The sequence below is a fragment of the Drosophila pseudoobscura genome, chromosome 2 (assembly GCF_009870125.1).
Source record: "Drosophila pseudoobscura strain MV-25-SWS-2005 chromosome 2, UCI_Dpse_MV25, whole genome shotgun sequence".
Taxonomy (NCBI): Eukaryota; Metazoa; Arthropoda; class Insecta; order Diptera; family Drosophilidae; genus Drosophila; species Drosophila pseudoobscura.
Window position 1 is genome coordinate 20,177,480 of NC_046679.1, and position 14,377 is coordinate 20,191,856.

Sequence of the window (14,377 nt, forward strand, 5' to 3'; positions counted from 1 at the left end):
TAATGCTGACTAACTAAAACCGTTAGCTCTGCCCATATAATTTTAGGCCATTAATGAGTAAATTTTCTAGAAGATTGGCTATTTTTCAGTACTTAGAATTGTTGTATTTTGATTACAGCAAGGTTTAAGCAAAAAAGGTATACAAAAAAAGGAAACGTAAGTGAGTATGGAATGTAGAGAGAGACACTGTTGAGCTGAAAAGGGACATTGGGGCGAGGAAAAAAAGTCCCGCCAAATGGAAATTGTTTGAAAGTAAATGAGTGAAAAGGATTTAAATGCAATCTATTGAAATAAATGATACACCTAAGTACGATTTGAGAGCGAAAATTCAAATCCGCCCTCCGTTTTAACATTAAAGAGTGAAATTTATTTATCGTTTTCTTCGACGCGCTGTTCTGCCGTTTCGAATACTTTTACATTTTGCTGAATTTATTACATGGTAACTACACGGGAGCTACACACTTGCTACATATCAACAATACTGAGTAAAAAACGGGTATAGACAACAGGAAAAATGGTTCAGAAAATGCAACGCATGCTAAGTAAAATCAACTCCTTTTTCCTTACATACCTTGAAAATCTCCTTCTGCATTCAAGGATGCCTTGGATGTTTTTACTTGTTGTCCATGCCGCTTTCTATAGACCATTCGAAATTACGCTCTCCCGACTCATTTGTTCGTTGCATGTTTGAGCAGGATAGCGCGAGAAATATACCGTCTCATTTTCAAAATATAAATATACCGATGAAAAACACTAAATAAACCCACTTAACCTTCTTTTTTTTTAAACAGGTCAACAACTCAGGTTAAACCGTGAAAAATAATACTGCTTGTAACAGCCATCCTTTCTATTTACTGAAAAAAATTTTCCACGATTATTTTTACCTGAACCGCGCTAAAATTCTTCGAGATCTAACATTTTATGGTTTATGAACCAACCAACTGGTTGATAATGGTTAAATAAATGAAATAGGGTATAAAGATGTCCATACTCATAGCGGATACCTGTTGACCAGCAGCAATGACGTAAAATTTCATACACTCCTAAAGTTGAATGCTTTGATCTAATTTGTTTAAACCTAATTTTAGACATTTCAGATGAAAGATATCGTGTTCCCTTTTTTATGCAAAGATGAAGGATTTTCATTTATTATTATCATTTCCCGCTGTTTAACTCATTTTGATATCCAGTTTAAATAAAGGGGGCTTAAGTGGGCTAAGTTCCTATGCTTGCTCCTTTGTTTGTTTTCCAGAAGCACCTATTTAGGTAAACAAACATCCAAGATGCACCAGGCCTACAATGTGCAATCCATATTGAAGCAGGGCGTGCAGATAGAGTCGATAGCCGCATATGGTAGGCTATAGTGCCCCAAATATTATCCATTTATAGCAAGCTATATATTTTCAGGAAACCATGTCATCTTGGGCACCCGGAGCGGACAGCTTATCATGTACTCCGTGGACGAGAGCGGTGTGGACATGCGCATGTTTAACAAGAACTTTAGCCGCAAGCCCATCACCCAGATGGAGGTTATTGCCGCCGAGAACCTGCTCTTTGTCCTCACCGACAACTTGATACAGGTGTGCGATATCGGCCGGCTGGAGAGCAACTTTGCCTTCCTGCACAGCTCGGCGGACACCAAGGGCTGCACCCTGTTCACCATGGACGTGGACTCGCAAACGTCCACAACGGGCGAGGTGGCTACCTTCATTCGCGTTTGCTGCGCCATCCGGCGTCGTTTGGTATTCTTCTTCTGGAAGAAGGACAAGCTGGACTCGCTCCAGCTGAGCATCGAGCTAAGCGACGTGCCCAAGACTCTCTGCTGGGTAGGCCATGCCGTTTGCGTGGGCTACAAGGATGAATATGTCGTCTATGATGTGAGATCTACACAAATTTGATAATTATCTCTACTGATCATGGTTTGTTTTAGATATCCTGCAATACCCCCAAGAAACACGACCTTTTTCTAACGTCCTCCTCCGTCAGCAGGGATCCGTGCATCTGCCTCATACGCAACAACATGCTGGGGATATCCAAGGACAAGTATTTGGTGATCGTAGATCCCAGCCAGTACAAGTCGAAGGAAAATGATGGCAGCGCCACCTCCGTGGATGAGGTACACCCAGGGCGCATGGAGAGCCAGAACTCACTGCCCCCGCTGCTCTGGTCGAGTCCCCTTCTGGATTTGGGTAAATTGAAAGCTCATCCAAGATCTATTGCCAGTCTAATCACGATTCTGATTGCAGTCTGGGATGATCCGTTTGCCGTGGGACGTGTAAACAATGCCATCGAAGTTCGTAGCTTGGTGGGCAAGGATACGCTGGTCCAGAGCATTCCAGAGCTGGAAAAGACAAGATTCTTGGTGCATGCCGACCAGGGAACAATTTTTGCGGCCGCCACTTCGGAGCTGTGGTGCATCCGTCAGGTAGAAATCCCGATCCAGCGTCAACAGCTGCTGCAACAGAAGAAATTTCAGCTGGCCATCGAGGTGACGGTAAGTCCTACAGAGAATCCTTTCCTTTATTCTCTCTTAAATTGCCTATCTGGCAGAAAATCTCCAACGAACCTGCAGAGGACAAGGCCCAGACCATACGCCAGATACACATGCTCTACGCCAAGGAGCTCTTCACCAACAAGGAATTTTCAGCGGCCATGAAAGAGTTCGAGAGAGCGGCCATTGATCCATACGATGTAATCCGACTATTTCCCAATCTGGTGCCAGAACCCAAGCCGGGCACTGAGGACAGCACTGTACCCGTGTCCACTGCCCCTCAGCTGGAGGATGGCGATCTGGAAAATGCCTACTTGGCTCTGATTGAGTTCTTGGCATTGGCACGGCAGCGAGAGGTGGTAAAGCTGCGCGACACCAAGAGCAGCTCCAAGTCTCTCCTGGAGATCATAGACACCACGCTGCTCAAGTGCTACCTGCAGACGAATGACTCCCTGGTGGCCCCGTTGTTGCGCCTCAACCAGTGTCACTTGGAGGAGTCGGAGAAAACTCTGAAGAAGCACAACAAGATCTCCGAGTTGATCATCCTGTACCAGATGAAGGGCAAACACAAGGAGGCCTTGAAGCTGCTCCAGGAGCAGGCAGGCATCGAGGGATCAGTGCTGCAAGGGCGCAAGCGGACCATCCGCTATCTGCAGGAACTAGGATCGGATCATCTGGCGCTGATCTTTGAGTTTGCCGACTGGGTGATCAAGGAAAATCCGGAGGAGGGCCTGTCCATCTTCACCGATAAACTGATTGAGGTGGAGTCCCTGCCACGCGCCAAAGTCCTGGACTTTCTGATAAGCAAGCACAAATCGTTAATCATTCCGTATCTGGAGCACCTGATCACCGAGTGGTCAGATACGAACACGCTGCGCCACAATGTCCTCATCAAGCAGTACCGTGAGAAAGTGCAGCGTCTTTTGGTCCAGCAGGAGAAGGGGTGAGTGGAAGAGTGAAGCCCTTCCTTCCTTCTGTTGTTTCCCCAAAGTAACCTTTGGTCTGCCTTTCAGCGAGGAAGTACCTGAGCTGAAGCCCCTGCGGGCCAAGCTCTACAAGATGCTGGAGGAATCCAATGTCTATTCGCCGGATCGTGTGCTGGAGGAGTTTCCCACCAATGTGCTGCTGGAGGAGCGTGCCCTCATTCTGGGCCGCCTCAAGAAGCACGATAAGGTCATCGCCATCTACATCCACGTCCGGGGAGATGTGGCCAAGGCCAGAGCCTATGCAGATGCAAACTACGAGAATGACAAAACTATATTCCAAACCCTTGTCAAGACTATAATGGTTCCTCCCACAGAGCCGATCTATGAGGGTGTGGCTCTGCATCCCGACTTTAGTCCCGAAGTCAATCGGAAGGTGCTCCTGGAGCTACTCAACACCTACGCTGTCAAAATCGATCCCATTGAAATCTTTCAGGTAAGCTGTGGCACCTTTTTCTATTCAACCTATCTATAAGCGAATTACCTTTCTTCTCTCGCTCTCCAGTTCCTTCCCGATGACATGACCATGACTGAACTGGAGAAATACATGGATAAGGCTGTGCGCCAGAAGCTGGCGGACAAACACCATATGCAGATGATGTGCGGCTTGCTGCAGGCAGAGTCCAATCGCTTGGAGGCCGCGCTGCAAGCGAAGCGAGCCATAAGCTTCGAGCTGAACGAGAACAGCGTGTGTCCCGAGTGCAAGAAACGGTTTCCCAGCCAATCCGCTTTCGTGCGCTATCCCAACGGCCAGATTGTCCATCTCTCCTGTCACGATCGCATTGCCCGTGCAGCCGCCCAGCAATAATGTGGACTATATAATGTATTCTAATATGTAATATAACTAATCAAAAATATATGTGATCTTAAATATTTTACTTGCTGATTATTTAAATGCAACGGATTTTGATGTGGGGTCTGGCAGCCCTACGCAGCAACTGGCAGTGTTGTTAAACACTGGATAACTTTTGAATTCCATGTATCATGTAGATATTATCTTCACCGCGTGTACATCGCAGTAAAGTGTAAAATATATTCCTGATACGTGGAGATATACATATGTATGTATGTAGAAACGCGAAGACCTAAAGAAAACCCGTATTGTACATATTTATTTGGCTATATTTACAGAAATTTGCTTTGCACAGGAATACTTTAGGCCTCCTCGCTGCCGTCCATGAGGCTGTCGCCGTCCAGGGAGTCGTTGCAGATGGACAGATCGGACTCGGACTGGGCTCGACTCAGGGGCGGCATGGGCAGCGACAGCGATTGCTTGCTGTCCTCGTTGTCCTCCTCCTGCAGACTGGGCGAGGCTGCACTGCATCCGGCGTTGAGATCTGTTGACCCGGATCCGCCCGCATTGGCGCCCACTGCGCCGGAACCGGTGCCCATGACCGTGCCCGGCAGCTGGGTTTGCCGGATCAGGGCTAGCCGCTGCTGGGTGAGTTCCAGGTGGTGCTTGCGCCACTTGATGCGACGATTCTGGAACCACACCTTAACCTGCGCCTCCGTTAGCTTGAGCGTGTGGGCGAGGTACAGTCGCTCCGGCCCCACCATGTACTGCTGCCGCTCGAACTCCGCCTCCAGGCACTCCAGCTGCTCTGGCGTGAAAATGGTCCGCACGCGCTTGTTCTTCAGCGAGCTCTTCTTGTGGGAGTCTATGGGGAGAAAGGGGATTCTTTTAGCTGTGGAGGAAGTGTAGCAGGATCTGGGATCTCTTACCCGACTTGAGCTTCTCCCGCTGGAAGCTGAGCGTGGCCTGCTGCTGGGCGTGATGCTGCTGGTGGAGCTGTTGGAGGCTCTGTAGGGCCGAGGGAGCTGCTGCCCCCACGGCGGCTGCCACAGCGGCGGCGGCCGCAAATCCAGGTGGATGATGGTGCGGGTGGTGCGGGGGCACGTAGCGACTGCTATCACAATTGAAGTTCTTTACACTCTGGCTGTTGTTGTTGTTGTTGTGGTTGTTGTTGTTGCTGTGGTTGTGGCTGCTGTCCTGGTCAATGGCATCGCGTGCGGCGCCATTGAGAGACAGATTGATGGCATTGTTGTAGTCCTTGCGACCCTGGCTCTGCAGCCCCAAAATGGCGGCTATTGTAAAGGACTTGCCCACGTCGAGGGAGGAATGCGCCGCTGCCGCCTCGAAGAGCTGCGCGTGCGACGTCGCAGTGGCCGCCGCCAACTGTTCCCGGTGGTTGTTGCTGCTGTTGCTGCCTGTTGTCGGTGGGTGGTGGCTGTCTGGGTGGGGGAGTTGTTGGTGTTGCCCTGGCTGCTCCTGATGATGATGATGATGATGATGATGGTGATGTTGCTGCTGGTGCTCCATTTGGTACGAACTCTGACCTGCCGAGACGGCGGCCGCCGCAGCTGCTGCCGCCGCCAAAGCTGCTGTGGGCAACGCATGATGCGGTTGACCATGTGCAGGGATGCCTCCCACCCCCAAGCCCACTCCTGCACCGCCACTGGCTGCTGCAGCGGCACCTCCTGTGTGTGCCTGTGTGTTATGCAATGCCAGGAAGTGTGACAAGGGATTTGCGTGATATTTGGAAGGATTCTGCAACATGCTTAGAGATATTTGTGCCAACGCTGTCTCCGAGTTGTCGTTGCTGCTGCTGCTGCTGCAAATGGGACAAATGGAAGAAATGCTTGAGCTTAATTGTTGTGTCTGTCGGCGTGTTGAATGTCTGTCCTCCTGCTCCCTCTCTCCCTACAGCCAGGTGTCAACGACTCCCTGATTATATCCACAATTAAGTGAAATGCGATCCCTGCGAGGAGTTGCTCTACCATGAAGGGCTCGAGAGAGCAGACAATTGAGTGGACATGGGATGACAACAGGTTAAGGCTGCCATCCCGTGCCCCGTGCACCCTCTGCACCCTGTCATTCCCATTCCTCGCCTAATTGCACTCCCTCTCTGTCACACGGAACGCACTCTGGGGCCATTCCAGCTCTGTGGCAGGCAATGTGATAGCCTAATTGAGACTTTGTCACAGTTAGCTGCTGCCTGCCTGCCTCATTGTGGCAGCTTCTGCTTCCCGCCCAGTTTCAGGTGCGTGAACTATCCCCTGCCCGATGTGTGGCAGCCACACAATCAACTCTCTCTGTGGTCGTCTCTTGTTGGCTGAATATGCATCCGAGCGTCCGTGTGTCCGACTAACTTTAGCTGCTTATAAACACATGTTAAACGTATCGTAAATTGCTGACATTTTGTTGTGCCTCACAAATGAGCTTCATTTTCATTTCATTCCCCTAATGAAGCATTTGAAATATGCAAATTTCGGTGTAACAAGTGGATTCCACTTCCACTGAATGACACAATCTACCAGCAATAAAGTAACCCCAAATCAGGATTGTGATAATTTGTCAAAAATAGAAAATAAATCTGCCTTTAGCCAGTTGCTTGTCTGAAATGTAGTCGTCTCCTATCTTAAGCCTTTGGAATGACCCAATTCTGGTTAAAGAATAGGTATATATTAGAGTTAGAAGCTCAAATCATGGGTTTTGCTAAGGATATAGTAATTCTTTAGAGAGAAGATATCCCTTCAAACCCTTTCCCTTAAAAATGCTTTCCTTAAATCTTTGAAATGTATTTCAAACATTGAAGATCAAAGATAATGATATGTTTATATCACCTAGAAATACGTTCAACTTTTTCTAGTAAAGTTTAGGTAGAATTCCTTTTAAACGTACATATCTATGAATGGTCTAGTATATGTGAAAACGTTCTAATACCAAATTTGCCTCGAAAACTAAAAGAAGTATTCCCAAGATCCCCCACTTGTCTATTTTTGGAAAGTATTACAAGTATATTGCAATTTTCTACAAAAATGTAGGTAATATTCCCTAAATATTATTTCATTTATTTAAAAACCTATATAAACTTTCACCCCAAAGACAGAAGACAGTTCTGTGAAGACTTGAAGCCACACAAGTGATGCCATGCCAAAAAATCATCACTCAAAAACCCACCTTTTGATCTATGAGCTGCTCAGTGCATCGGATCCGTTTCCAAGTAGTGTGCCGTTCAACGCGTAATCCTTTAATAGTTTGTAAAGCTCTCCTTTTAATGCACTTCCACTTGCGCGATAGCCGGGAGTTAATTTTCCGCTACTTCCGCTTTGCCGACGGCACGGCAAAGTGTTGCCTACAGTGCGGCGCCTTCCGGGACGGATGTAACACACGGAATCGAATCGAACCGAATCAAAGCTTTTCTGGCTGAAAGAGGCGCTCGCTGGAGAGACGCATGCGAACGCGGACGTGTTGCAAACTCGAATGAAAAGTTGGCCGGTGGCAGTAAATTTTTACAATATCCACAGCAGCAGCGTCGCAACTGGCAGCAGCAGCCGCAGCAGCAGACGCCGACGCCGACGCTGACGCAGGCAGCGCAGCAAGCGATTCTTTCTCTCTGTGATTTTTCTGCTCATCCCGCCTTGGATTTGCCTCCCTTCCGACATCCTTCCGGCAGAGACGGAGGCCAAAGGCATAACAACATCGTCAACAGCAACGTCATTATTGTCAAGCGGAAACCTCATCATGATCATTGCCATACAGGGAGCAACCACCCGCACGGCAAAGAGGACATGGGGCGGGCGGGTAGTTACATAAAAACGAACCAACCACCCACCAACCACCCGATCCACCCACCTATCAGAGCAACCATACCCGTTCCCATTCCGGCGAGGGCGAGTGTATGAAAAGTTATTGAAATTATGATATAAATGGATAATTGGCTCACTCTTTCTCTCTCTCTCTCTCACTCTCTCTCTCTCTGTTGCGCTTGTTTTCTCCCTCTAAAAGGGGGCGGTTCCTGCTGCAGCATGAAAAATAAATCCCAAACAATATGGCGTTTCAGGATTAATAAATATTTGTGATTAAGTGCGCCGAGATATTGCATGTGGCAGACATAATTAATGAAGCAATAAGCAAATTAAATTCCGCTACGATATGAGCGAAAATATATGAAAAGAACTGGGAGATTTGCTTGCGGGATAAAGAAAGCTGGAATGGAAGATTTTTCTAGGGTGGATCTTCTCTTATCCCCATAAATGGGCTCCCAGATATTATCCTTTGAAGGCCCCCACTTGATTTTCCTTTAGACGAAGATTTCGAACTGGTTGAACAAATTATTTGAACCAAGGATTTTCGCTAGCTCTTACAAAACAGTATCAGAGCCTTTTTCGCCTTGAAAAAATGTAACAAAGAAATACAGAATCGAATACACTGAATAAATATATTTTTTGGACAATCTGAAAAGGTTTTAGGTTATTTCCCTGCCTTTTACTTACTTGATATCCCACAAATTAAAATAGAAACAATTGAGATGCACATTTCCACTGACCAAAATCCTAACCGGAAGAGCAAACTATTGCTGCCCACTGGCTAAACCCCAACTAAACCCTAATTAGCACCCACACTCCTCAAAATGGGAAATTCCCCGCCGCTCGTCTTCAATTTACCGTTTGATAAACTACGCGGAATGCCAACGATCATTACCGGAGAGCGCCGCCCGTCCCGTCCCCCACCCGCCCAATTAGCGGGTCATCAAAGTAAATCAATGCAAGAGCACGGAACCGAAAGGAGACGAGACGAAAGTAAGCAAAAGAGAAGCCCCAAAAGAGGAATGAATCGTTGTGGGGAAGTGGAGAGGAAAGAGCATGCGTTGCCCCCGCAGACTACAAAAGAGAGACAAATTCAAAAATCAAAGTCAGGAATTTGCAGCCAAACGAGTGGAAGTGAGAGTGTGGTGTGGGCAGGATGGAGGCACTACCCAGCAGCCAGCAGGCAGACAGAGGATCCTTTCGGGTGCTGCTTCGGGCGTCACGTTTGTCGTTTCAATCATCATTAGTGCTAATGTACCCACAGGAATTGGGTAGCCACTTGGCATGGCAATGACGATGGCCGCACACACAGAGAGAGAGAGAGAGAGAGCGAGAGCAGCGGCAGCGAAAAGAGAGCAGAGGCAGGGCAGCGGCAGCGACAGCGACAGAGAGATATAGTGGGAGGCGACGCTTTCGGAGACGAAAGCCGTCTCGGCTGTCTCTATTTTATAGTACATAGGATGAACATTGTACATACAAACGAGTATTTTTTATGTACACATTTTATTTTTTATTTATTTACCACAATTTTAATATTTTTGCATAACTTTTGCTGCCTGGCAAACGAGTTAACGGTAACAACCAAATCCCCTCCCAGCCGCTTACATTGTGATACATGTGTGGCTATGTGTGTGGGTTCTGCTCTCTTCTGCGCATGTGTTGGCAGAGAGGGAATGAGGCTGGAATCCTCTGCCAGCGTCGCTGTTGCCAGCAACAAGAGTATAACAAATGGAAAGGTACCGCTGTTCTCTCTGACTCTCCCAAGCATCCGCTTGTGCATAGCTCCCGCAATAGAGACCGATCCCTGTGAGTGCCTCACCTTCTCGCTGGAATATACCTTGCCAGCGCCATTGTTGCTTTTTGTTGCTGTTGCGGCCTTTTGATAAACTTCGTCGTCATCGTCGTCGTTGCTCTGCAGAGGAGTTGGACGATGGAGGCCGGTTGCCACAAGTCCTGCTCCTTATGCTGCTGTTGCTCCTTCTGTTCCCACTGCTCCCAGCATAATGATGATGATGTCCCTTCGCCCTGCCCCTTAACCATAACCATAACCATAATATTTATTTATTTTTAAACACACATAAAATATAATAAATAAAAGCACAAACAAGAGCCGGGAGAAAACTTTTTTCATTATGAATTATTACGCTGAAAGCACAAGGAACGGGTAGAAAAGGGATCGTGGAGAGGGGGGGAGGGGCTGGGCAAAATGCCAAACGAAATTACCGTTGTTCGCCCGGTACGGTGCCATACCCAGGGCTGCATTTCGGGTTTCATTACAAGATGCGATGCAACAGGACTGGATTGCCTACTTATTTGGGATACACTAAGGATATGGTGACCCCAGAGAAAGCAGCTCTAAGAAAAGTGTATAAAATAGCTGAAGGAATGGGCATCTAAAGTCCGAAGAGTCCTCAGATAGTAATAGGTCATATCAAGAACCACACTTTTCTTATAGATGATCTTTTAAAACCCTGGGCATCTAATGTTAATCCTCAAGTCCGTAGCGTTCTCAGATAGTTATAGGTCAGCCCAAGCACCATACTCTTCTTATGAGGATGATCTATAAAATCCCTTTCCACCTGAAAAATATATAGTAAATACAGTCTGCACATAAAGTATGATATTTTTGAGGTTTATAAATAGAGATCTTCCTGCTGGAAAGCTCTCTGTCTCCTCTCTGTTGGTGTTCTCCTTTCTCATTTAATGAAAATATTTTTATTATTATTGAGCCGGATGAGGTTGTTGCATGCCACAGGCACAGTCAGGCACACAGGAAAAGGCACAAAGTGCCTAAGTGGCGCCCCACCTCACGCTCATCTTCTGTTGCCTTTTCTGTGTTCCATTCTCTGGCGCCCCCCCTCCTGGCTCCTGGCAGAGCTTAATTTTATTAGCCTCCGGACGCTTCCCGAACCCCCTCCAGGCAGGCATTCATTTGCCAGGCGGAGGAACATCATCATGAGGTTGAGCACACAGCCAAGACGACCCCTGTCCTCCCGTCTCCCTCTCTCTCTCTCTCTCTCTGCTCTGCTCTGCCTGGCCAGTGGGCTCCCAACAAAATGGACTCAAAAATTCGAGAGGAGCAAAACATTTGCGGCATGTTTTTAATAATGTTGTTTATAATGTTGATTTTTGGCCATTTTATTTCCTCGTTTTTTTCTCGCATTTTCCCCAGCTTCTTTTTTTCTTTTTGATGTATTTACGGAGAATTCCTTTTATGGGTCGAAATAAATGAAATGTTAATCTCTTTTTTTTTTATGGCCACGTAGCCGTGTTTCGTTGAACTTTTTGGTATACAGAAGATTTGAAACGGAAACAAACGGATACAGAAGATTTTGGGTTTCGTTCCGCTCTCGGCAAACCCCAAATCAAACCTCATCCGATCCCAAAAACTAATTACAAAATCAAAACTTATAATGAGAGGCAAATTAGAAAATTTCTCGATTGGCCCACAAATACAATGGCCAACGGAAATCAGGTAAAAGGCCAGAGCCATTTTGGGTTTTAATTAAATCCTGTTGTTCCAGTGGCGGGCCCTAGAGAAGCGTCAGAGAGTGCCACTGGCTGGCTCTTGAGTGCCGACCCGACTCTAGGCCCCCCCCCGCCACGCCCATCATATTCAAAATGAGTTTTTGGCTGCATTCGGTTTTTGGCTTTTCGGCCAAAATTCTCCACTCTACGCCGCGCTGGCGAGCCACTCGAACAAAATATTTTTGGCCCCCCGTTCGGACTGTTGTTTCCGCGGCAGACGAAAATTAATTTTAATTTTCAAAAATAATCCAAAAACCTAAACAGATTCTCTCTGAAGGTTGGACGCAATCCAGCCATTGCTGGTCCACGCTCCGTCCTGTCATTGTTTTAATTGGAAATTTATTTGGTTATGTTCGCGGCACTAATAACTGCGTTTTTAATTGCATATTGCAGGGAAGCCGGGGAGCTGGAGAGAGGGACTACCATGGGGGGCAGCGCGAAAGGTTAGATTAGTTAGATTTTAATTAAAATTCTGCATTGGGAATGCAGATTTCAAGCATTTGCGGGATTATGAGTGCTCATTGCCCAAGTGCTGGGATTCCTTCCTTTATGACCAGAATTTATGGAGAACTTTCGTTATAGGATTAGTGACATTTTGCGAATATTTCCACCATAATTCCTACAGAAATATTACCTTTTAGGCAATTCACTTTGATTTGTCTTTAAGGCATCCTCCAGGGAAGTCTCCTATCCTGGCAGCTCCTTTTCCACCTTTTCCGGGTCGCGACTCCCACGTCCCGAGTAATCCAGTAATGTTTCGGTTGAGCGAAGTCATTTCTGGCCCTATTCCGACAAGCGAAAAGGGAAAGGACATGAAATTCACCCACAGACAAAGGAGACAGACCATTCCTTGCCGCCCCAAAACAAGAAATCAGCGCCATGACAGGGGGCGTATGGAGCGAGTGTGGGTCACAAAAATCATCCCCTTCGCGAGGTCGTTCTTCTCTCCCTGTCTCTCTCTCTCTCTCGCTGGCTCTATCGCTGCCTCGCTCTCACTCTGTGTGTGTGTGTGTGTGTCTCTGTCTTGCCCTGCTCATAAAGCGTTGGAAATTATGGAAATTAATTGAAATTCCAAGGATGCTGCTGCTCTTTTGCCAAAAACCAACAAATTACCGTCATTATGCGTGTGCGGGGGCAGCCCACCCCCCCCATACTAAGTCTCTCCATCTCTGTCTTTCTTCCTATACCTCTCTCTTTCGCCCCTTTGGCTGTTTGGGGTACCGCAGAGGTCGGTCCGTTTAGCCGACCTTTGCAGAGCTCAAATGGAGCGCCATGCCACGCTTTGACTTTGTCTAATTTTAGGCCCTGCGGTTGACCATCTCTCCCCCTCCCTCTCTGCCTGTGTGTGTGTTCTATTCATTGGCATTTAATTAAGCTAATTAATTATCATGGCAATTACGAAATTTACAATAAAAATGAAACCATATTTTTTCTCGTAGAGTCGCTTTTGATTGACTTCCAGCGCACTTTACTTTACTTTACTTTACTTGCCTCCCCCCAACCCTTGGCAGGGTGGGATAAGCATATTCCCCCTTCCTCCCCTGCCACCCCTCGCAGAGCAACAACAACCTCAGTACAACAAAAAAGAGTCATATTAAAAATCATTCGCTTGTGAAGATCAAAAGCATTCTTTTTCACCGAAATGCCATGAAGAATGATGTTGCCGCTGCCTGCCACTGCTCCCTGAAGAGGGGGAGGGGAGTGGCACAGCAGAGCAGAGGGTTGGGCTGTAAGTTAGCTCTGCTCTGCCGCTCTCTCTCGCTCTGAAATATTCAACCAAAAATGCATGGCACACATACACACACGTGCACCTACAGGAGGCAGAGCCAAGGTGTGTCTGCAGAACAGGTGAGGCCAGCCCATAAGATACACCATCTATTCCTCATCAAACCCCGATTCAGTTGAAACCTTAGAGAATGATAGATCTTCCAAGAGTAACGGAAGCCAGCGATCGGGACTGCCTTACCTTTCGCTTCAATATAAACTGTTTGCCTACCTATACAAAGGGCGGGAGTGGGTGGGGGGTGGTGTGTGGGAGTGAAACAGATAGCTGCTGCTCCCGGCTGTGTGTATATTTATTTATGGTTTTTTTCGCATTCAACCACAATATCAGCTCAGCCCTGAACATTCATATACATATAAATATTGTATCCCACCCCCCCTACCCGAAGGGTGAGCCACCCTGCACGTGTGTTTGAGTGTGTGTGTGTGTGTGTGTACGTGCACATTTATTAAATATTATTGCTCTTATTTTGCGCTTTACTTGAGATTTTTTTATTGCCCCATCAATGGGCAAAGTGGGCGGAAAACTGGTATCTGGCTTCCACTTGTCTGGTGCAGGTCCTTTACTGTTTTCTGTTTCCTGGTGGTGCTTGTCCCTGTTGCGAGTCCTTGCTGTAACGCTGTGCCCTTGTACCGTTTATTAATTTTAATGGCTGCCACCAAATGAATAACGGTTAATCAATAAGTTAAATGTGTCGCCATTTTGTTGGAATTAAGCAGGAGGACAGTAGAAATGTGGATACATTGGGGGGGGGGGGGAACTTTCTCTGTGAAGGGAGGTCTCTCTGCATGAACACACCTGTTTTTGGGTATCTATAAGAATATTTCCCTGTTTTCCCTGAATTTTATTCCATTAAAATGTTTAAGGAAAGTTTCTTTCCCTACGTGAGTCTTCAGTTTCCATAAAAACTATTCTTCGAGACTGCTTAAAGAAGGGAGTCCCTTTCAGCTATCCATAAATACCTATACATACCATATAGCTAACCCAATCCCATGTTAAAAG

General features: G+C 46.9%; 2 protein-coding genes across 2 annotated transcripts; one reads left to right on the top strand and one right to left on the bottom strand.

The window, feature by feature from the left end:
* The first annotated feature begins 1,205 nt into the window (after positions 1 to 1,205).
* On the top strand, positions 1,206 to 4,352 carry Vps39 (vacuolar protein sorting 39). Its single transcript, XM_001359159.4, has 7 exons — positions 1,206 to 1,353; positions 1,408 to 1,877; positions 1,931 to 2,189; positions 2,247 to 2,494; positions 2,551 to 3,434; positions 3,505 to 3,910; positions 3,980 to 4,352. The coding sequence occupies exons 1-7, from the start codon at positions 1,284 to 1,286 to the stop codon at positions 4,280 to 4,282; spliced, it is 2,640 nt and encodes an 879-aa protein (XP_001359196.4). The 5' UTR covers positions 1,206 to 1,283; the 3' UTR covers positions 4,283 to 4,352.
* Positions 4,353 to 4,560: 208 nt separating this feature from the next.
* On the bottom strand, positions 4,561 to 7,747 carry LOC4802235 (homeobox protein MOX-2). The gene is made up of 3 exons (XM_015182203.2): positions 7,436 to 7,747; positions 5,197 to 6,086; positions 4,561 to 5,132 (listed from the first exon to the last, which is right to left on the bottom strand). The coding sequence occupies exons 2-3, from the start codon at positions 6,029 to 6,031 to the stop codon at positions 4,630 to 4,632; spliced, it is 1,338 nt and encodes a 445-aa protein (XP_015037689.2). The 5' UTR covers positions 6,032 to 6,086; positions 7,436 to 7,747; the 3' UTR covers positions 4,561 to 4,629.
* Between the last annotated feature and the right edge of the window lie 6,630 nt (positions 7,748 to 14,377).